Here is a 24882-nt window from a genome sequence, read left to right as displayed (position 1 = left end):
GAAACCTTTGTTCTAGTTAGTCTCATAAATTTTAAGTCTCTTTTCTGGTTTTGCTAAAGATGAAGATACAATGAAAAACTTTCTTAAGGAAAGGTTGTCGTTGAAAGAACCTCAGGATCTTTTTTTTTTTTTTTCTTGCAACCATTTTAACTTTTTTTCCTGGTGACCACGAACCACTTCTTGCATTAGTCTGACACAAATCCTTTACTTTCATATTGGTGCTTTAAATAATTTACCATGTGAAAATTTTTGAACTAATGCTCCTCAGCCCAAAATCCCTTACTACCCTACTAAATTAGATCTGATGCTATGAAACATATGAAAGCTTATATATTTTGAGTATTGTTTTTTTGGAGCCGGAGTGTCTGTTTTTTTCTTTTTCTTTCCTTTCCTTTCATGGTCTTCGGGTAAAACAATGGCAGCTCATTATCACAAGTTTACAAATGGGATTGAAAAAATTTTTGAGGGTCTTTCCAAACATCATCTTACTATATAAGTGATAAATTTCTCCAATGTCTGGTTGCGCCTTAGAATTTGTAGACAAATGTTTCCGCTTTAAGATTGGTTCATCTTGACCATAATTTGTTGCTTAGATCACCATCAAAATAGGTTCATATAGTTGAAGATTGTTTGTTCCTATGTTATTTCTTTAAGAAACTCACCTCTTTTTCTATTTAAAGCTATCAATTAAGTAGGAATGCCCAAACAACAAGCTTTATGATAATAATAAGAGGGTAGAGACTTGATTTAGGGTTTTGCAACTCGAAGCAAGTGGCGGAGCCATATGTGAGCTTGTAAGAGCAGTTGGCTAAGGGGACCTGTATAACTTGGTTGATTACTTCTTACTACTCAGAAATTTACTATGTATTTTGAGAAGAACAGTGCCCTCCTTAGCGAAAAATTTCTGGCTCTGTTATAAACACTTTTCAGCCGAAGACATATGTAGGGATGGAATATTCGTTTTTCAGAGTGATATTATTCAATCATGTGAAACTGCTACTTTTATAGGGTTCGCTCTAATTAGGGTTGCGAACGCGAAGATTCGAAACAGCTAAATACATTATAGATCATGTCAGGATTGGAGGCAATAAAAATTGACAAAACCTTAAAACCAGATTCCGCCCACTTGCAACCACAACTCGAAGTCCGGATCGAGCCCGGATTTTCGCCAAACATGTTTTTTCTTTAAAAAAAAAAAAGAATCTTGAACTGACATGCAGAGCAAGACATGCAAAACCAATGCCAGTGATTGGATACACAAACGATAACAGAAGTTGTTTATTTTAAACCAGAACTATAATACTCATTTAGGATAGCTTTGGACTGGCAAGGCAGAATCTAGTGGTGGTTTGATATATATATATATATAGCATGATTAAACCTAGTTCAGGTCTATTATTTGTATTCAATAGTTCTACATGTTTAATGATGGTGTGTATGAGTGATTATTAAATGGTCAAAGGGTGGAGCCCCCATTAAAATATATATATATATATATATATATATATATATTAATGGGGACACCTATATGTAGCATGATTAAACCTAGTTCAGGTCTATTATTTGTATTCAATAGTTCTATATGTTTAATGATGCATGAGTGATCATTAAATGGTTAAAGGGTGGAGTCAATCTACTAGCAGATATTAAATTAGTTATTAAAATATGTTTCATGTTCGGTTCAAATTGTTCAGTTAATGTCTAGTGGTAGTTCATGCATGAGACTATGCAAACGTGCTTTAATTGCCAGTAGAATATTGATCTTTACTATGTATCATTTTGTCAGGGAAAACAAATAAGCCACTTGTGGCATAAAAGTTTCGGTTGTTTTAATCATATTAAACAATATAAATACGTTTTTCATGGTAAATTAGTTTAATAATAGAAAAAATACTATTAGCAGCGAGAAAACAGTTTTTTCAATATGTGTACGTGATTATTTCAAAACATTTCAAAATGGATAGTTATCAAAATGTCGAATTATGGTGAACTAAGGAAATGTAAATTTATGTGAAAAATATTACATTGGAAGTTGGGTTCATCCTTAACCAACTCTGTAGACAATAAATGGTTGAGCAAGACAACCTAAAACATTGAAATCTGTCAGTCACTGGGGCCAATAAACAATAAACTTTGACGAATCATGTATTTAAAAACTTCGTTCCAAATGAGAGCTCTTAGAGTGTGTTTGCTATGAACTGCATGTTCAGTGTTCCCATGAACTGCATGTTCAGTGTTCCCATAACAAGAAGAACAAACACAGCCTCTACTTAAGGTTCCATTTGATAGCAGGGTAAAATTTTGAGTGGTAAATGGTAAAAGTTGGACCCCCTCACGTCAACTTTTTTCCAGGGTAAAAATACCCTGATCCATCGAATTCGGCAGAGTAATTTCCTTGTGTTTGATTTGAAAATAAAAAGCCATACAAAAACAGCAAGTTTTCCGGATGCATGCTAAAATCATTGTACATCAAACTAGGCCTAAAGGTGGACGGCAGAACAAGAGCATTCTTGTTCGGCCACGAAATAAAAACCTCCAGATGGAACAATTGGGGGATCGATCAAGGAATGAGTTTGAGACGGACTCAGTAAGATCCAGCAGAATCTAGGTTTCGCTGCTAAATCTAGATCCGGGTTAATAGACTGATCCATTAGCACAAACCCACTTCACTGTGGGACCCACTTTGTGCCAGTCCGAGTAGGCGTTGGACACCTGGTGAGCTATTCGTGGTCCCTTATTCGTGCCGCCCCATCCCCCACTACAGTCGGGAGCTGCCGGTCGCATTTCCTAGCGACAGTTCTAGGTGTTTGCCCCACCTGACAGCATTATTTTCAAGGGCATGGTTTACATTTGGACCTGAGTGGATATACAGTGCATCTATCAACTACAGTGTTGTAATATCATTATTTATGGTTTAAGAGAGTAGCATTCACATGAATCAAACAGGCAATGTGTCTTTTATGTGTCCGCAAGCCTAAAGTCGGAAAAAACTTTTCTCTTGACACTGAACCTTAAAAAAAAGCTAGCCACCTTTCACTAAATTTAAAAAAATTCTTGTAGTTTTTCAACATTTTCACAACATTTAAGACACACACATGAGATGCTGGGAAACAAATGGTCAAAATTGGGATCTGAATGCGGCGGCTCTGCCATAAAAAAAAACGAGTACCATCAATGGAAGCACATTCTAAGGTTTTATTTTATTTTATGTTCATGTTTATCTTGATTCCCCTAGTTCTACTTTGTGGCTGCTGACAAATTCAACTTCTTCCTTTACGTATCTAGTCATTTCAAATTAATTGCCAAGGTCAACATTTTTAATAATTTAAATGGAACGGCTTAAGCACCTCCTGAATCTGACGGAGCAACGTAAATGATACGCAAGTGCTTTTTAAATACCATAAACCCATTTCATGGTCTAGACAAACTACGGAAAGTTGTGAATTATATAAATGTTATAGAATAAAGTAAATTTTGTGTTTCGATACAATACATTAGGTAACGGCGATTGAACAAAACTCAAGATAACTAGAGGTCGCTTATAAAATGAACTCTGTTTTGCCTCAACTTGGGGATTAACAAAAAAAAGAAAAGTTTTTCTGGTTGAGACACATAGATTTAACAAAATCAAAGGGCTCTTTATATCTTAGATCAATGTTCTCGAGATGCCCGAACAGAGTGCCGGCGACATGCAGCAGAAATCAATATGAAAATGAGAACATGTAGACTCATAGTCCATATTTTACGTAACATGTGATTCTCTGAATCTTTCTGCTACCAGATTCAATTTAGAAACCAAATTTCGATAACATCGGCTAAAAATTTTAAAATAGATCCACAGATTCGTCCATCTTCAAGCTAGGTGGACCCACTTAACCTGTTAGTTAATTAACAAGACCATTGTTGGCAAGAAAGAAAATTAATTGCGCAGCAGTAATCGAAGTAGGCCAAAGTCCAAACTTTATCTTCCAAATCAACTGTTGTTCTAATTCTAAATGTAAAACCAGGTTGGCGACATCTGTTAGCATCATGAAAACGGCCTACAAAGTTTTCTTGGAGTCTTTCTCAACCTCAAATTGCTTGATTCCCTGGGAAACCTTCACCTTCATAGATACAGCACTAGAGATCTAATGCAAATCCACTTCCCGGTTCAGCAAGAGATTAACAACCCATCGTACACAGGAAAGAACCCCGAAAGCCTCCGTTCCCTTCACCTCTAGGATCTTGGGCTGCATCGAGGACCTGACTGTCGTTATCCCACCGTTTGCAGTGCAGTCCCAAGAAAGTACTAACCATGGGAATTGAACCGACCATGCACCTGCCGGACCAGCTATGCTATGCTCGTAAGTAATAACACATACCCACTTCAAAAGTGCAAGTTGAAAGTAAAGAATTCATGCATACAATAATAATCGGTGTTCCTTCAAATTGTTATAAAAAGAGATTGGCGCACAATGAAAGGTCGCCTCTGTCATCAATCAATGCATTAAATTATAACCGAGTGAAAGGCGAGATGCTTCCTTTTTAATTTAAGCGGTTAATCCACTTTGGTGCATCCCGAAAAATACGGCTAAACTTATTTAACTTGAATGATGTCAAGAGATTATATCCAAGAAGAAGTCTTGTAGCATTAGCCGCACCTTCTCCCAAACAAAAGAGGTTGTATCTAATAAGCAAATTCACTTGTGTATTCTTTTCTTTTAAACTATAAAGAAGAAAATAGTCGTTATCATGCATGAAATTTATGGTCCAATGCATGATGTGATGCTTGTTTAGGTACTAGATATGCGGCTGACATATAAACTATTATATTAAGCATAATGCGACTGGCTAAGAATGCCTAGACAATTTCTCACTAGTGGCTATAACTAATTAATGTTTAAACATAGAAAAGCACCATTATACACCATAAAGGAGTTCTTATTAGAATCCCACTTGGATCCAATGTCTTGAATAGTTGTTGAAGATTTGGTCAACTATATTTTCATATTTGCTTCGTTGTTGGTGATGGCTATGCGCCGAGGCGAGTCAAATCTGGTGTGCGGTTTTTTTGTCGTTTTTACTGTGTCCAAGATCTGATTTCGACCGACTTTTCAATTGTTTAAAGGTGAGGTTCTAAACTCATGAATGAACTCCTTTGCTTTAGCACCTTGACGAATGAATGAGATAATCTCATCGAGATTATCTCATTTTGATTCTTTTTCACTTTAATAGAAGGGATCACTAGGGATGACAACAGAATCGGACATACCTTTAATCATATCCGCATTTTTGGATATTCACATATTCAGATTCAAATACAAGAAAGTCATATTCGAATCCAAATCTCAAATCTGATTTTACAATCCAAATCTGATCTTCATATTCATATCTGAATCCAAATTCGAATTTTGAACCGAATTTTGCCAATTTTCAAAATGTAGTAGCATTAGATATGTGATATTTATCTAAAAATGAACCCGATCTGAATCCATATCAGAATCAGATGGGATATTTATGTATACCCGAATCCAATCTGATCGGATGTCATTTATTAAATCTGAATCTCATCTGATTTCTTAATCAGATATTAATTTTTTTTTTCGTATTTTTTCGAATCGGTTCGGTCGAATATCAAATTCAAATAAGATATATTGACATCCTTAGAGACCCCCAACCTGATTTCATGAGAATGAGATAATCTCACTCGTCAACCAAAAAAAAGGGGCCAATTTATCATGAATGAGGCGATTGGTAATGAGTTAGAATAAGGAACCAGAAGCTGAGAACTTTTTTGCCTTGAAGAAGGTGCGTCAGTTAGCACAAAGAATTGATGCCCACGGAATCAATAGCTGATGAAATTGAAAAAATGATTAAAAATGTGGTAAAATTTAAAAAAATAAAAGAGCTAAAAATAAGGAGAAAATAAAATAAGTGAGAAACTACTAAGACAAACATAAAAAAAAATTAGTAGATTTGCAACATAAAAATTAGAAAACGAAAAAAAAAACAGTTTGGCAATAACAAAAAGGAAAAATGAGAAAAAAATGTGTTTTTTGCATTTTTTATTTTAACATTTTTTTAAAAAACAGTTTTTTTTTAGTTTTAAACGGCTAATTAATTTATAGTGTTTTTTTTTACGTTTTTATGGGAAAAAACTTGTTTTTTGCGACTACGAAAAATCATGTCCATCAAATTTCTCGATTCATTTATCATAGAATAAATTCACAATTCAACGAACTTGAAGAACAAAACGTCAAGGAATCGAAATTCATGTTTAGCTTTAAGAAACAAATGTGTTCATCTTTACGTGCCTTTATATTGACAGGAAGACATTTTCTTGGCCCTTATAAAGGAAACGAAGCACTCTCCATCGTGGTCCGGACGCTCCGGACGGAGGGATCGAGCTGTCCAGTACCAATGGACGATGAACAAGATCCAACAGCAGACCAAATATCAAAATCAAAATAAACATAACTATGAGTGCGTGAGCTTGATTATCTCGGATTTAAGATTCGAAGTGATTTGAGATCTTGGGGATATATCTTTTTAGATTTTAGATCCTTGGTTTCTAGAAAGATAAGTGGATTTCTAATCCTTTCATTTTTATATCTGTGGATCATAATTTAAGCCCTTTCCCTTAGTTGAGATCCATGGATTTGAGGAATATCGAAGATCTCAACTTCACGATTACCAAAACTAAGTTTTGAACAAACTATAAATTTAAGATGAGTTCCACTAAAATCACACCCACGCGTAGTAATCAAACACTAAAATCAACATAAACACCTTTTGCTTCAGCTACATCTAGGGTTCCTCAAACAATGTTAGAATACTGTCTAGTGCTTCGAAAGTCATTAGTGTCTGTGACCTTGCCATTATACAAATCACTCAGATCCAAGACACTTAAGTAGGTAGACAGTTGCCTTGAAACCGAATACAATACACCAAAAAATTGCTGCAACCCGCATACCAAAGTCATGATTTTACTGCAAGTAGAGATGTCAATACATCCGATTTGGAATGGATTGAACCATTTCAAAAAAAAAAAAATGAGGATGATGAATATATGATTAAGAAATCGGATCAGGCTCAGATTTAAGAAACGACGTCCGTCCGACCAGATTTCGATTCTCATATGCATAAATATCGGATCGAGTTCGAATCAGATTTAGTTTTAAATAAATATCCTATATCCAATGTTCTTATATTTGAAAATCGACCACATTCAGTTCGAAATTCGGATAGAAATGTAAAAAGCAGATTCCGATTGTGAAATTGGACTTTGGATTTGGATATGACATTTTTTTGTTTGTAATCGAATCTAAATTAGAATATGAACATGTGAATACCTGAAGGGTATGTCTGATTCGAATCCGGTCCGTTGACATTCGTAAGTGCAAGGCTTATCTGGGGCCGGGCAAGTGCGCAACTGGGCCGTGGATTTGTTAAATGATATAAATTGTAGGTTGGTTGTGAATTGCATAGGTTTGGCAATGATTCTAGGGTAAAGTTCAACCTAAAAGATTCAATTTGTTATGCATTTAGTTGATGCAGATATGATCTACTTGCGCTCCTACATCAGCCCACTAATTTTGTACGCAACCCACAGAATGGAACACAATTTAAATTATGTGAATGTTCTTAAGAGAACAAATCATGAATGTTAATGAAAGATCACCTATATAAAGATGTCTTTTTCAATTCTCATTCTCGCTTCGTTATCATATTGCAGCCTAACCATGTAGGGCATCACACTCACCGCCGACAAAATTCCTTTCTTAATCCAGAGAAAAGGAACACTACTCAGATATGTGACGAGTGTTTAATAAATCTACCACAAAGTTGGGATATGTTCGTAGGATATATATTTAAGTATTTCATGAATGTACTCCAATTTTAAGGTAGGTTTATTAAACACTGGCACTTTGTACTTGATCAAATGACCTTTAAGGAGTGTAGAAAAAAATCAAAAAAACTTACGTGGTTTTATATTTACATAGGAAAGCATGAGCACCAAAAAAGAGAAAAGAAAAAAAAGAAACGAGAAAGAAATAAGAGAGAGAATAGGTTGAGAAATCATTTCCAGCCTATCGAAGGGCCCTTGGGAAAAGTTGGTAGGTTCATCGCAAGACCTAAAAAGAGAAAAGAATAAAGAAGAAGAAGAAATTATTCGGTATGGCACATTCTAGACAGTGTTTTTTGCCCTTTGATGTCAAGTAACAGTTAAAAAGAAAAAACCAATATCATCTCAGTTAATTTAGGTAGTTAGGAAAACCAATCTCAAAATAAGATTGATTTAACCCATTTCTTATACACACACACGTATATGTAGTTTAGCTGAACTTGGATCTTATATAGCTAAAATCGATAAACATCTTTGCATCTGATCCAACCCATGTGCAAGCTTTTTTGAAAACTCTAGCAGTCAGTCTCGGTCATACCGTAGCTAGCGGCGCTGATGGATGAAAGCCAAGTTGTCAATTCAATTCTCGTACAAATGATAATAGTATCATACTACTCATTCTAGTTGATGGTTGTATTATAGGTCCACCTATGTCTTGAAGTAGCCATAGATCCTAAAAGAGTATCAAATTTCACAAAAGATCATGTGTGGAAGTACGACCTACGCTTCATGTGCTCTGCCATTTTAAAGCATTTCCTTTCTTTCCTTCGTTTTTTTTTTTGCCATTTTTTTCCTAAGGCCCCGCTTGATGCACGTGAAGAAAAATGCACGGCAAAATTACCATTGTATGGCAGGGAGATTTTTTCGTGGAAAAAAGTTGGACTTGGAGAGGTCCAACTTTTTGCGTGGGAATTTTTTCTCATTTCAAAGAAAAAGTGCATGGTAAAATTTCTTCTGTTTGATGGTGCAGGGTAAGCCGTACAAACTTGGAAAAAAAAAATCCACCTTGCACAGTATTTTTCTTGTGCATCAAACAGCTAAACATCAAAAATGCCAACAACCATCGAAAGTGAAGAACAACTTTGACGCTTGAACGGTTCTCTACAGCCAAGCCAACTCAAGATCCAGCAGCTTAGCATTCTCCCAATCTCACACTTGGTGCGTTGTGTTTCAAAGTACCTAAGTTACCCAGAACAAACCGATGAACCCACTTAGCTGGCCAGATCAACGCATACTTGGATCACTTGCACAAGTTGGAACGAGTAACCGAGTCGAGCCGAGCTTTGCCTTGAGATGTTCTAGCTAGCCAAAAACCTTGAAACATTTCTTTGGCAGCTCGGACCCAGTCGTCGAGCCAAGCTCCGGTCTGCGTCTTAGTGTTCCACATTGACACGGCCAACTCTTGCACTTGAAGAAGGGCCAACCGACCCATCAGACGGATCGCATTTATATACTCTCAGTGGTACAAACAATGCAGGAGGATTCGCAAAGATACTGTCTTGAATGGACCGGGCCAAGCCCAGACATACTTGGTGCCATCAAGGAATTGATTACCGTGGTCCCTCAATTGACCCACTTTTAAAAGGGCTTACAGACTATAGAGCTGATCATGTGAATGGCTCGGACCTGGATCAGGTCTAGATATTATAAAGTCCCCATGATTGAGACTAGTTTAATATGAATAGCACCTCTTTTTGTGAATTGCTTTAAATCAATTTTTATAGGTTGATTCTAACAAAGGAAGCAATTTTTTTGGATTCTTCTTGAGTTGAACTTAAATTATAAGACTACTATATCTGGATTTGATTCAGTCTCGATATACTATATCTGCATTTGTTTCGGATGTAAATCTGCATACTGGATCCATATCACATTGTCAATTGGATAAGTCCTAACTTCCTATTGATTCTCTCGTTTAGGACCGTCCTACTTTTATCGAACTTTGGATTCTAAGTAATTTAAGATTCTAGATCCTTTGTCTCTAACAAGAATTTGAAATCTTATGTTTGAAAGGTACAAGGATTACAATGTTTGATAGTCTTGGATCTCAGATCCGAGGCTACCATAGGACCATGGATCTATGATCAGACCCCTTACCCCTTGGACCACAAATATGTGGTTTTCTCAAGGTAATACAAATTTGAGATCCCCAGTTGAGAAATCCATTGTTTATTTAAGATGTGCATTTAACCTAATGTGGATGGAATCAACAAGGAATCTAAGATCCGAGGCTATCAAACATAGCTTAATGGATTTGTAAACTTTGCATCTTGAGATTCATAAATCTCAAGTCAGACTCTTTCCTCTGACTTGATTATCGAGGATTTGAGACATGATGGTAATCTTATATCCATTATTTTCCAATCCATAGCTTGCCAAAACCATAGGTTAAAGGTACAATGCTATGGAATTAGATTCTTGGATCTAAGATTCGTCTAACTGATTTTCCATACGCTCTTTTTTGTTTCAAATACTTTTAGAACAAAGTAGACTATTCTGCAAAAAGAAATTAACCAAAATTTCTTGGGTTGCTCGCCAAGAAAAATAAATGTTCATGAGACTTGTCCCTTCTGGGCAAATTCAATGTCACCTCTCATTTGATTGCTTTTTGATATCAAACTTCAATTGCATGTCATGTTGCCTTTTCTATTCAATAAAAGCTGGGGTTTCTAACAGTTTACTAGAAAAAAGCCGTATGCAGTGTCCACACCAGACTAGGGTTTTCCAGGATATATTCCAGGCTTGCTTCCATAACAAAGGAAAATCAATTGAAGAAATTTCGAAAACAACTTTCCTTTCTGATTCACAAAAAGTTTATAAATAACTTGTAACATTATGAAGATACCCCTCATGTAAAACAATTAGATTCATTTATCTAATTCATCTAATCAGCTCCATAGATCACGTCTCTAAGATTAAGCTTGTCTAAGAAAGCTTTAATATTAAGATCTTTTAGACGTAAACTTGAAGTTAACATTGGAATCTTAACATATCATTTCTTATTACTTTTTAATGTTCAAAGTTTAGTTTTGTATTTAAGATTATGGAGATTTTCATGGACTCTAGATTATCTTGGTTACTAATTGATATAAAGTTTTAGGGGGAAAAAAAAAAAAGGGTGGTAGCTAAGCTTTCCAAATTGGATCAAAATAAAGTCAATGGTATAAAGGAGTTCCTAATAAATTATCTCAAGAGACGTTGCCTTTATCGGATCCTTCACCTTCCGCAACTTCAAGAATTCTCGGGCCTCTCTTTACCCGTACCAAATCTTTCAGCATATAAAAGTAATAACCTTCAAAGCAAAAACTGCGGATAAAACAAAAATGTCCTTATCATCAAACCTAACTCCAAATATTTTCAAATCTCGAGATGCGTCCAAGATCTCAAACGGTCCCTCCATAAAGCGACGACTTTGACATTTTTGACAGCATCAAATCCGATCCAAATCTAATTCGCCCCATGTTTTCATTAACCTGGGACCCCAAAGAATATGTTGACCCCACTTGCTGGGAAAGTGCACTGCAATCGTGCGACCACCAGCCTGTGATCCGATCCTTACAAGTTCCAATTCGGGTCCACATCTGATCCAATTTGACTCTAGGATCCAAAAGGGAGTAAGTTCTACTGTGCATTTGCACTGGCAGAGTCTCAAATTTCTACTTAAACGGTGTTTGAGTCGGTCCTCTCTAGGCCTGACTTTTTGCGTGGGAATTTTTCCCAAAATCAATGAAAAACACAAGGTAAAGTTTCCTCTGTGTTTGACGTTGAAGGGGAAAACGGTACGAACAGAAGTAAATTTCTTTGATGCACAATACCGTCCGTGGGAGGAAGGCTAAGTTATTCAATCAAACATACTTTAAATGCGGTTTCACTTAAATACACCTAACTTTTTTTTTTTTTAACTTCATGATGTCGACTTTGGAGTTTGCTGTATGAGAGCGTACCGATTGAAGATGTTTTGGTATCGAGTTGTTGATTTTTCGGACTTGTATGTCTAAAAGTTCGTGATCATCGTCTTTTTTTTTTTTCAAGTGTTTTTCTTAGGAGAAATTGCCAAAAAAAAACCGTCAAGACCATACTCTTATATGCTTAAGATTTTGCTTTACTTTAAGACTTTGATAGATTTATAGTATATCCTTTAACTTAATTGTTGTGTTTGTCACTGTTTGCCAACTAAAAGAATGATAAGCAGAACATGATAAATTGTTTGATAATAAGGATACTCTCTGAGGTGCTTGAAAGATTATACTAGATTCATAAAACATTAGTTCTAATATTTCATAAATTTACTTGAAGCACATTATTGGCACTTAGAAAATGTCTACAACCTCTATAAAGTTGAATTCAACAACAAGGATCGTTGAAGGATCCTCAAGAGGTCCTAGAGATGTAAAACTGAATTCAATAAGTTCCGCAACAGAGTGCGGATCTATGTAGGGGTTTTCCAAGTTGAATTCCACTGGCACAAGATTTTCAAGGGACGTCCGAGTACATTTCCGCATGGCAACCTTCCTGATTCCTTTCCTTGTTTGACGTTTTGGAATTCTGGTTTACGCGGGAAGCCATAAAAACGAGAAAGAAAATCGCGTGCCTGCGAATTATTTTCAATTATTCCCACATTCTTCCCTGAAAAGAATTGCCGCCAAACGGAACCGAATTTTCTTCGAGTCATTCTGATCGGCATCCCGAAACAGAATACCGCTAAATCGACTGCTTTTCTGTTTCCTACCAAACTGTTTTTCGCCAATTCCTTGCAATCATTAAACCCTTATGAAGTAGTTGATTCCGAGATATCTTGGAGTTGGAAAGTGATCCAGCAGCTAGGGTTATAAGGTTAGTCCTTAATTAATCTTTTCCGGTATTGGAAACCACATTTCGTCGCTTCGATTTTGCGTGATACTGAAGTCGTTTTGGGCGTTGGATTTCTGAGGACGAGATCAGAAGGAGAATAGAATGATTGGTGGTCTTCTTTGGATTAAGATCATCAGAGCGAGAATGGGATTCCGATCTCGTGGAGCTCATGAAGCAAGAGAGGTGATCGAATTTGAATCTCTTTTAAGGCGCTTTCCTGAAAGAGATAGAAGAAGTCATGGCATTCCGATCTGTCGAAAGTTTCTCGAACCAGAAGGGAGAAAATCACGATCTCCCAAAGCCCAAAAAGTGCAGCTGAATTGCCAATGTTCCGGGTTCCTGATCCTCGGCGGGATGGCTTGGGCTCAGATCGAGTCGCGAGTGCATCATCCGGCTGGCTTGAAAGCTTTGACGGATGCAAACTTCACAAAAAAGATGCAGGGTCGGTGCTGTCTAGACGGCCGGCCCCAGATCTCTCGAAACCCCATCTCCCGCTTCGTGTAACACGAGCATCCCCCTCTACCGACTCCCTCCGACAAAAATTGTCTCGACGGGGAGAGCTTCCACAACATGTCGAATCGCTCGCGACCAGCCAGAGGCGCGTTTTCGCGGAGGAACGATGTCTTGACAGCGACAAGCCGATCAATCAGAATGAAGTACGTCGGAAGCAAACGGTAACACAAGCAACTGAGGAACACAAAGGTAAGGAACTCCGGAGCTCCAGGCTCGTCCGCCATGAAAACCGACACTGAAACCCTAGAATCCCGTTGTTTATGTGTACGTGCGTGGCGTGGGTTCGTGTCGAGAGAGAGAAAGAGAGGGATAGAGAAAGAGTGGGCAAATCTTCTGTGGCCCCCACGACGGACTCGCAAGTTGAGAAAACCGCCATTCCACAGTTGACCTCGAGGGTTTCTGCAACAGTTGGCCTCAGACTTGATTATAAAAAAGGAAAAGAGGAAAGGAGGAAGGAAAGGTAGAAGGGGAAAAGAAGAACGCAATAAATAAGTGGTTAATCGGTAAAGAGAGTAGACAGTAGATAGTGAGGAATAGTTTAATGACGATGACGCGGTGGTGATCACAGAAGCGAATCTTTCGATATCCAAAACACCAATTTCTTTAGCGCGAGGTATAGTTTAAGGGGCAAAGAAGATCAGATGGTGATCACGATAATAATAAAAATAATAATAGCGACAACAGCAACAAAGGGAACAAAAAACAGGAGGAGGGCCCATATTTCCACATCAAAGGATTTTGCGTGATACTGACGAACGTGATACAATGAGCGCCATTGCCTCCACTTCTCTTCTCCCTCTCAACCTTCTCTTCTCCTCACCCACATGGCCCAAGAGAAAATGAGGGGAAAAGAAAAACCAATACAGATATTTTCAGTTTCCAGTTGAAAGGGGCTCGGGCGAATATTAGTCGGTGGTTTCCCGTGAGTTTCCCAAGACACCAAGAGTTGCAGAATTCTTTAAGTTGAGACGCAGGAACCAGGTGGTTTTTCGACATCTATCTCCAGAATGCGACCCTTCATCTGGTATCCTCTCTTTTTCTAGACCCTTCTTTTTTCCTTTTCTCTACACTTGCTTTTTGCTGTATCTTTAACGGCATTCATCGTCGTGAGAGTTAATCACAGTAGGGCCGTACACTTCTCTTCTTCTCTTCAACTGTGAACCGGAGGCTGTTTTCTTAATTTATCTATGGTGTTTGGCACGCACTCCCAAGGTGAGATATGCATCGACATGCGTCTGAGCTTCGGTCTTCTCTCCCACGCATGTAGCTCAGGGTTATGTCAGAGTCTCTGCCGAAAGATGGTGCTCAGCAAGAGCTGTGCCAGAAGAGCACCAATGCCAGAGGAACACCAATGAGTCGAGTTTTGACCAAGGGGAGACCCGTGTTGTGAGGAGGAGGTGAGAAGCTCCGGCGTCGAGCATAGCCGTGGGGGTGAGGATGGTGGCGCCGTCCGCGACAAAACACCGGCATGCGCTGGCACTTCGGTGGTGCATGAGGGTGGAGGCAAAGGGCGCGGTCAAGCCGTGGGTTTCCAGCCCGTTCAAGTGGCTCATGGGCTGGATACTCTTCTTCGCAGTGGTGTCCTGGCTCGTCTACTGCTACTTCTATGCGGATGCTGTGACGACACGGAGGGAGTCCCTCGCGGGGATGTGCGACGAGCGGGCGAGGATGCTGCAGGACCAGTTCACGGTGAGCGTGAACCACGTCCACGCCCTAGCGATCCTCGTCTCGAGCTTCCACCACCGGAAGAGCCCCTCCGTCCTCGACCAGGTTCTTCCCCTGTTCATTTGTTCCTCTTTTCTGTGACGAAGTGGTCTGTTTTTCTCACGCTTTCTTGTCTGGGGAGGACCCTACAGAAGACGTTTGCTGAGTACACGGCAGGAACGGCGTTCGAGCGGCCGTTGCTCAGCGGGGTGGCCTATGCGCAGAAGGTGGTGCATGCAGAGAGGGAAATGTTCGAGCGAAATCATGGATGGACAATCAAGACGATGAAGAGGGAGCCCTCCCCTGTGCAGGACGAGTATGCGCCCGCCATTTTCTCGCAAGAGACTATTTCGTATATCGAGTCTCTTGATATGATGTCGGGAAAGGTAACGAGTCTTTCTTTATCTGGTGTCTTGAATCTTTTGATTGTTCATTTCGATTTTAGACTGGGGGAAGTTATGATTAAACTTGGATGGATGTTTCAGGAGGATCGCGAGAATATCGAGAGGGCGAGAGCCACAGGGAAGGCTGTCCTCACCAGCCCTTTCAGGCTGCTGGAATCGAATAAGCTGGGCGTTATTCTGACTTTTCCAGTATACGGTTCAAGCCTTCCAGCAGATGCAACGGTGAAACAACGTGTTCAAGCTACTGTAGGGTGAGTTGAAATTTCATATTGTTTGGTGAAGAATGATGCGATCATGGTTTATCCGCAAGTAATTGTGCTGGGTAGAAGTGGTAGATCTTACTTTAAGTGAGTAGTCACCCCTGATCAGTGGCATGCTTCCTGAATGTTGGAAAAAGATTCCTCTTCCCTTTCCTTTTCTCAACAAATATTGTTATCCAGTCTCGGAGAGGGCACATGCAATTCACCTAAAATGCAGCAGGATTTTTATCGTAGAAGGTGGCCGAGGGGCCGAGACCTCGTACATTGCTTCAGTTGGTGGCAACGCTCTGTTCTAATTGCTCATTCATGCCGGGCTAAACTTGAGTTGTCGCTACAAATTGTTGGAAATTTCGTTTGTTATGTGGGTCTGGACGAGCCTCGGTTCCGGCATTAATTTACTCTGGCCATTACCAAAAAAAGGCATGATATTCATCTCGATGTGGCAAACAGCGTCGCTTGTTTCAGCATTGCCGTGCCTTTTGCGGCTCCTTAGCCTTGCCTAATGCTCTGCGTGTTGATGTTGGGAAGAAGGAAAATAGAAGTGCATATTGGGGAACAGAGCCATTTCGTCTCCTCCCCTGAAGTGATTTTGGCGCAATTCTTTGTGTTGCAAAAGACTTACTAGAAGATGTGATGTTTGTGCTTTTTCCTTGCAAATGGTATTTGAATATGTTCAATAATTACTGTTTAAACTTTCATGTGCTTTGTTCTTTGTTAGGCATTTTCAAGAAGTTTGTCAACATGGTAGATGTCCTATGATTAGCTTTTAGGATGTAGTCCCAATAAAGTACAACCTTGGCTAGTTTCAAGGATGTGTTCAACCAACTTTGTTTTTCTATGCACGTTTATGTCCTACGGTACATGTTATACTGGTGAAAGAACCTTTTTTTTTAAGTGGCTTGATCATTTGAAGCTTTTAGATGAGCGGGGGAGGTTTCATCCTGGAGCGACTTTGAGTGAGCAAGGGTATTGTTTTCCAATAAGCAAGTGAATATGAACTTCATAGCTTTCACCCATCTCCTGAAAGTTTCAGATAAAATTTTGAACTGGATGGTCTTAAATGAGGGCCAAAATCAAGCATAGGGATAAATCCATTTGGCTGATCCTGAAATTCTGTTTGTGCTTGATAGATATCTTGGTGGAGCATTTGATGTTGAGTCTCTTGTTGAGAACCTGCTATGGAAGCTTGCTGGGAATGAGGCCATTGTGGTAAATGTGTATGACGTTACCAATTGTTCTATGCCCCTGATCATGTATGGGCCCCAAAATCCAAATGGCGACATGTCACTCATCCATTCTAGTGTGCTTGATTTTGGAGACCCTTTCCGGAAGCACTTGATGACTTGCAGGTGGTGCACAAAATTATCAATCCACGTTTTGGCTTTTAATGTTTTTTTTTGGTACTGAGCTTCTTCTGCATCCTCAAACAGATATCTTTGGAAGCCTTCCCTTCCATGGACAGCAATCATGTCTTCATCTGGAGTTTTTGTGATTGGTGCATTGATTGGGTATATTCTATATGGGGCTATTATCCATATTGGTAAAGTTGAAGAAGACTACAACAAGATGGCAGAACTGAAGGTTCAAGCTGAATCTGCTGATATTGCTAAATCTCAGGTGCCAAATCTGGTTGATTGCCTGTCTTTGCAGGCCCGGATCCTGGCCCATAGCCTGATTCTCTTATTTTTCCTTTGCAGTTCCTAGCTACAGTTTCACATGAAATCAGAACGCCAATGAATGGGGTTCTAGGTATTCTATGAAATTTCTGCAAATGTTCAGCATTTCTGGCTTAACCTTCTTTGGTGTGATATGTTCTTGACTTTCCTTCTTCCACTGTACTAGGGATGCTCCAGATGCTTCTTGACACAAATCTAGATTCAACTCAAAAAGATTATGCTCGAACTGCTCAGGCCAGTGGCAAAGCATTAATAACTTTGATAAATGAAGTCCTTGACAGAGCTAAAATAGAATCTGGCAAATTTGAACTTGAGGCTGTGCCTTTTGACCTACGATCCATTCTTGATGATGTCCTTTCGCTATTTTCTGGAAAATCTAGAGACAAAGGCATTGAGGTAATATCATCTCTTTCTGTGTAGTCAAAAGCACACTTAAGCGCCCCTGTAGGTGTTGTGCGGCAGCCTAATTGCCTATACTTCATGGACATATCAAACAAAAAAATATGGTTTTTAAAGCTGAAAATTTAATTAATTTTGTTTGTTATATCTTCTGGGGTACTGTTTGAGGTGGAGGAATTTCAAAATCACCACTTTTCCCCTTTCTCCTATTTCTTTTTTTTTTCTCTTTTTTTTTCATATTTTCTGTCAAATCCGTCCAGCTGCACCTGCTTAGGCATTTTTTGGGTGTCTGCCACCTAATCCAGTCTAGCACTTTTAAGTTTTAACTACACACATCACTCGTCACTGAACAGAATTTGGAGACATTTGATAATTGTTCTAAAGGACTTCATTTGCAAATTTGTGCAGCAGGTGTTTTAAAACATCGCTTGATGCATTTATATGTAGTGCTAATGCATCTGGTTCAGGCTGGAATTGATTTTCCAACCCCTTACTTGAATAAAGTGGACCTTCTTTTTTCAATGCCTTCTTTCTTTTGTTGCAGTTGGACATAGATCCAGTGGTCTATGCCCTTTTTTTGTTATGTATTGGACCTGTGGGAGCCACCGTATTCTGTTTTTTCTTCTATGTTAATGTCATGCACTATGTTGTATCAGTGCGGTTGCAGATGTTGCATTTTTTCAGAAGTGTTTTGGTGCAGAGGTGGAAATATATGTTGCACCAGTGCAGGTGCAGATGCTGCATTTTTCACATACTCTCTCTCTCTCTCACACACACACACACACACAGACACAGGCACATATGCACTGTTGTATCTGTTGGTGCTATTTCTTGTCTTGTTTCTCATATCGTTTGTAATCATTTGGCAATGATAGCTAGGTGTATTTGTATCAGACAAGGTCCCAGAAATTCTCATTGGTGATCCAGGAAGATTTCGCCAGATAATCACCAACCTGGTGGGAAATTCAGTTAAAGTATGTCTCTTTCTTATGTCTGCACTACTGATTTAATGTTTAAAGTGCTATTTCTTAATAGTTTGTTTCTTACTATTAGATTTTTTTTATTTTATCAGTTCACGGAACGTGGCCATATATTTGTTCAAGTACATTTGGTGGATAATGCAAAATCATTGATGGACGGTAAAGTTGGGGCAAGCTCAAGAAGTGGACCAACAGATTTGGTTGTCTCGTCAGGAAATTTCTTCAATACCTTGAGTGGATTTGAAGCTGCTGATGAAAGGAACAGTTGGGAAACATTCAAATTGCTGGTATCAGGTCCTGAAATATCATCTGATACATTGGGAGAGTGCCGAGCTGCATCTGGTGATGTTACTTTGGTTGTTACTGTGGAGGACACAGGGATTGGTATTCCTATACATGCCCAAGACCACATTTTTATGCCCTTTATGCAGGCAGATAGTTCGACATCTCGTACATATGGAGGAACAGGGATTGGATTGAGCATCAGCAAATGTCTAGTGGAGCTCATGGGTGGGAGAATAAACTTCATTAGTCGGCCTCACATTGGAAGTACCTTTACTTTTACTGCTGTTCTCAGGCGATATGATAAAGATTCTGTCAAGGGTCTGAAGGCGCCTCTTGTTGAGACAGTACCTATGGGCTTCAAAGGTGTGAAAGCTATTGTAGTTGATGCCAGACCCGTCAGGGCGGCTGTAACAACCTACCATCTTCAAAGACTTGGCATGGTTGTTGAGATCGTCAATTGCATGAATATGGCTATCCATTCAGCATCTGGACAAAATGGTTATACGATAAATGGGTATGCATTTCATAATTAAATCAGCTATTTGTTTTGTGATCCAAATGCTGCTGATATTTGCTACATGGCTTTCTAATGGTTCACTGTTGCAATGTTGCAAAACCTTAAACTTTGCCTTGTGTTCAAAAGCATTTGACTCTTTCTAGGTGGCAGACCTCTACATGACCTAGATGGCGCTTGGGGAGAACTAGTTGATGCATCAGAAGCCTCAAAAAAAGTTTTCATCTTTAGCAAAAGCATTGACCATCTTTTAGAAAATGTATTATGACAAAAAGAAAACTTAACAACGTGAGTCCTTAGAGATTAATTTATGTGACTTACCCAACTTGGAGACACTTGACCAGCTATCTGGTCTGACCACTTACAGCTTCTAAGTTTGTGTCTGACATAGTTTTTGGGGCTTAGTTACATAGTAATGTGATAGTTTGTGACAGATGTACCATTTATTTTGTTCTTGTTTTGCATCCCTCAATGCTAGCATTGGCTAACACTACTCATGCACCCTCACACGAAGCCCAATTAGTAATTCATTTGCGCTAGGGTTTTAATCCCCTCTTTGAGTGAGTATATAGTCTGAACCTGGTGGTCTAATTTATCATCACCTAACTCCGCCCGATCCACCAACCCTTGCATTGTGCTCAAAAGACTCCCAACCGACCTAGACATAAAAACAAAGGAAAATATTGGAAATAAGAAAATAAAACTCAGTTTGTGTCTGGTTATAACACTCAAGGATCGACCTTCTAATGGAGAGTGCCAAAACTGAAAACATTATTTCTTCATTAGATTGACACAAGGAAGAGGATTCCAAATCATGAGAAATATGTTGAGTTGTTATGGTCATACTCCAGCAAGTGTCTGTTGCAACTGACAACCAATACCTAACTCTTATGGCCATTTCGTCCATGCATTAGAAAATGTGAAATGTTTTGTCATTTCTGCCCCTGATATTTCGAAAGCTTTCCATCTTTTCGGACTGAAATTAACATAAATACAAGGTTTTCTACATAACGAAGGGCTCCATCTACAGGTATGAGAACCAATTTGACATCAACCATGGATCTCTGGTATCCTTTGTTCTTGTTCATCTGTTTGACTTCTAAACGTCAACTCTTTTTTGAGCATGAAAAGCTAATATTCTTTTGGTGTTATTCCATTCTGGAATTTCAATACTTTAATGCTGTTTTCTCAGGCTATCAGGTAAGAAAACAGACGTGATATTAGTGGAAAAGGAGTCTTGGTGTCATGAGGTTGAAAATGGCTTCTTTGGACACCTATTGGAATGCAAACAGAATGGCCAAGCTCTTGAAATGCCAAAGATGGTTCTGCTGGCAACTTCAATGAATCATGTTGAATGTGCGAAAGCAAAGGCAGCTGGTTTTGCTGATACTTTGATAATGAAACCTTTGAGAGCTAGCATGGTTGCTGCAGGCCTCCAGCAGGTTCTGGGAATTGGTAATATTCAACCACAAGGTAAAGGAATTCCAAATGGAACTCCTTTTCTTCACAACCTGCTTTTGGGGAAGAACATCTTGGTGGTTGACGACAATGGAATAAATCGCAGAGTTGCTGCCCTTGCATTAAAGAAATATGGTGCTAATGTAGAATGTGCTGTGAGTGGAAAAGCAGCACTTACGATGCTTCAGATTCCACACAAGTTTGATGCTTGCTTCATGGATATTCAAATGCCAGAAATGGATGGGTATGTGTTACTTAATTTGCCAGAATTTTGCTGCCAATTAATTTCTAGATTTATATTAGAACCTCCTTTGCTTTTTAACTCTCTCTCTCTCTCTCTCTCTTTCATGCATGTGCAGATTTTGTCATCTGTGTATAACATTATCATTTGGGGGATTATGTTCTCCTTAATGGTGCTTAATGTGGCTGATGGTCATTTTTGCAGTTAGTTGGAGTATTAGTCACCCATGCAATTGCTGTCATGACCTTGATTTTTGTCGGTTGTTTTGGTCATTTTGTGGTGGCTTGGAATCATTATATAGTGGTTTTGTGAGAGTAGGAAATGGATTATTTTTAGATCTTAGTAAAGTCCCCATGACGACACTAAAACATGACGAGTCCGGTAATGACCAGTAAGTTTGATGGTTCGATATTTTCAGTTCTTTTGTGTTGGCAGTTCTGAGAAACTATCTTCCATGAAAAGGAAGAGTGTTTGGTTATTTTTCTTCTTCCTTTTTATTTTCCTTTATTAAGACAGTACTACCGTGTATAGCCTGAGGTCAATTTCTCAGTGAATTGGTAAGATTGTCCCGACTCCATCTTGACTGTGAAAAAATGATGACCTCGAAGGCAATATCTGCTGGCATCATTATCTGCCTTCAAATTACACCGTGAAAATCTTTTACATGCTGTTCCTCTCAATGAAAGGCCTCTATGTTCGTACCTTTTTTTCTTATTACTGTCGATAATAATTCATTAGAGCAAACAATTATAAAAACATTGAGAAAAGTGAATATATATATATATATATATAAAGAAAAGCGTGCTAAATAAAAGAGGTGATATTGGGTTGGTATTTGTCATGTACCTTAATGCAGAATTTATCAAATAGACTTGGTTGAACAGCTTTGTTTAAAAATTCTACTTGAAACTGTTCGCATTGCAGGTTTGAGGTGACTAGGCAGATCCGTCAGCTTGAGAATCAGGCTAATGAGCAGATCAGAAATGAGCTAACATTGCATACGGGAGTGCGTAAGGTTCAGTGGCACCTCCCCATACTGGCTATGACAGCTGACCTAATTCAGGCTACATATGAAGAGTGTCTGAAATGCGGAATGAATGGATATGTTTCCAAGCCGTTTGAGAAACAGCAGCTGTATCAAGCTGTTGCAAAGTTCTTCGAAGCTAAACCAATTCAAGACTCATAAAGCTCATGGCAAAGAGACGTGTACAGACCTTCATGTCCTTCGAACATTACGTTCTAGCCCAAGCTCGATACAGTTTCTTCCCGTCCCACAAATAGAACATGAAATTTTTGCTTGCGGTGCCGGATGAAATAATAAGCTGTTTGTGAGCACTGTACACTATTATTTGAGGGAGGCATGTGAATGCTCGTTGTTCAATATCCTTCTTGTGGAGATCTGAGCTTGCTGGAAGTTGGAGGAAACAGGAAGCTGAAGTACTGAAATTAAGGATTCTTTAAGGGCCTCGCGTACTGTGATACGTGCTGGATGGTTCCTAAGTTTTGTAAACGCAATTTTTAGCTCATATAACTTAAGGTCCTCAAAGTTTAGCTTTGAGATTATATGGAAAAGTGCCCTTCGGCAGGCCCCTGTTGTAATATATTTGTAATGCTTCGGTCGCAATTTTTTTTTCCCTTGTTCCATGAGAAAATGAAACTTATTTGAGTTGTCGTTTTATTTGTGGAACTTAGCTTGGGGAGGCCTTGGCTTGCCACTTCTGCCGTTCCAGCCAAATTCATCTGTAAGAACTCCAATAGAAAAAAATATTATCATATGTGAAGGAAAGGGACCACAATCCTTTATTGAGTGAAGTCGCATGGTTTTTTCGTTGATGGAGTGTTTGTTTGACCTCCTTTCACACGAAAATGTTTCGCATTGCATCTCTTGAAAGTGGTTTTCATGCGGCACAGTAAAAATGCCTCTTTCATGTCAAAAGGCATGTGTAACAAATTCTAATAATTAACTCTTTCCGTTTCTTGCTTTTTAGAACAATCCACCTCCTGCCATGTATGCGTATACGATGGCATCAAAGCTATTCCTTAGGGAAAAAAGTAAACAGGCCATCATTGATCTGGTAAGCTCAGGTTATATACTGTGTCCACTTAGAGAACTGCATATGAAGTGGGGATGCATAAGGGTGAAGCCAACTAGGTCTATTGAACATCATTTTACAAGAAAAAACACCATCTTCTTAGAACACATGAATTTTAAAAATACTGTATTTTTGTTCTAGAAAATACATGTGATTCTGATATTGTTTTAATCAAACCCTAGACGTAACTGCACCATGGCTTCCAACATGGTGTTCTTGAAACACGTGGCAGAGGAACATTTGTCCCAAGAGCACAATTTTCTTCTTATCAAGGGTTCTGTCAAAAGTTTTGGCCGGAATTGGATATAATGAAATAGAAATAAACAAGATCATCAACCCACATCTGGCTCATTTACAACCCTCAAGGCAGGGGCTTGGATAGGCCTCATTCCTATAAGATGGTTGTGTAGTTGCTACTTACTAATGCATCTTGAACAGAATAACCTGTTGAAGTGCTTGTCTTTAGGGCAGATTCACGAGACATTCACTGAGTGTCTGTACTACCACTCAGGCCTGGCCTGCTGCCCGGTCTTCATGCAGGCAAGGCATGCAAACATGACTAAAGCACGACCAAATACTTGGGGCAAGGAAAGTTTGGCACCGTCTCTTTAGGTGAATGATTATGGGGGACCAAGTTGCAGCATGGTCTTACTTTATGGGAACACTCCTCAGACTTTACCTCCTGACTTTCTTGGCCATCTTCATTGACCCGTTTCTGCAGCCCCATCTTTTATGCCTACCCTACACCAGCCCTCCAAAACATAGGCCAGAGAATTGTGGCAGGTGTCCGTCTCTTAGCTTTTACCTTCTGGGCCAACCACAAACCTCATCATGTCCTCAAAGAAGAAGAGGCAGGAGAAGAAGGGGGGAACAATCCATTTGGTAGGAACACATCCTGCCGCTATGAAACACTGCTCCTTCAGACAGCGATACTTGTTTTCAGCTGTGCTGTCATCCTCACAGTTAGCAAAGCCTGAAACATTTAATTTTTCCTTCACAAGGACATCTGTTAAATTACTGTATTCAAGCCTGTTTCTCAATTCCTGAAACCGGTGTTTCCCAATGTCGTTAAATGCAACTCAAGTTCGAGAGTCGATCACAAAACAGTTTAATGGGTGCAAGGATTCAGGTTCCACCATTTAATTATTCTTTTGGCAATTGGATCAGATTTATATGCTTTGTATACTCTTTAACAAATCTTTTGGCATTAATTCCTCATATTTTTTCCTGTTTTTATTTTGTTTTCGGTTTCTAGTTCAGACCTTTAGCTGTTCCAAAATTACAAGGGTCGAGAGTCAATTGAGCTAAGCCGATTTTCTGATGTTTTTTAAGAAGAACAAACCGGTTCCATTTTAACACAAACTTCATCTTCCTTTTTCTCTTATTTTCTACAGAAGGCAGATTCTTAAAACGTTTGGGTTCTTTGTGCTCCCCTTCTGTGGGGCCATTCATGTGAAACATGCTGTAATGGAGCTACATAGAGCTAAGGATGGGTACTGCCTGACCTGATCCCGTGCCTGGGGCTCTCTGTGCGGCTGTGCGCCCCTCTCCCCTATCTCTGCAAATAAAAGAAGAGGAAAACTACATCCCAATCCCTCTTTTATTTAGCACCTGTCTCT

The 24882-nt window shown here is 39.1% G+C and overlaps 1 protein-coding gene across 2 annotated transcripts; it reads left to right on the top strand.

Moving 5' to 3' along the window:
• Positions 1–12844: 12844 nt before the first annotated feature.
• LOC116258607 (probable histidine kinase 6) lies at positions 12845–22982 on the top strand. 2 transcript variants are annotated; one of them, XM_050079052.1, is made up of 13 exons: positions 12845–14273; positions 14373–15019; positions 15106–15339; positions 15439–15608; positions 16748–16966; positions 17048–17234; positions 17315–17366; positions 17460–17689; positions 18349–18421; positions 18572–18666; positions 18765–19471; positions 20664–21173; positions 22095–22982. In XM_050079052.1, the coding sequence occupies exons 2-13, from the start codon at positions 14687–14689 to the stop codon at positions 22354–22356; spliced, it is 3072 nt and encodes a 1023-aa protein (XP_049935009.1). In that variant the 5' UTR covers positions 12845–14273; positions 14373–14686; the 3' UTR covers positions 22357–22982. The 2 variants fall into 2 exon arrangements, with proteins under 2 accessions (XP_049935009.1, XP_031491690.1); XM_031635830.2 differs by lacking the exon at positions 18349–18421 and having other exon boundaries at positions 12858–14273; positions 18568–18666.
• The last annotated feature ends 1900 nt before the right edge of the window (positions 22983–24882 follow it).

The sequence above is a fragment of the Nymphaea colorata genome, chromosome 8 (assembly GCF_008831285.2).
Source record: "Nymphaea colorata isolate Beijing-Zhang1983 chromosome 8, ASM883128v2, whole genome shotgun sequence".
NCBI classification, from domain to species: domain Eukaryota; kingdom Viridiplantae; phylum Streptophyta; class Magnoliopsida; order Nymphaeales; family Nymphaeaceae; genus Nymphaea; species Nymphaea colorata.
This window is presented reverse-complemented; position numbering and strand designations above follow the sequence as displayed.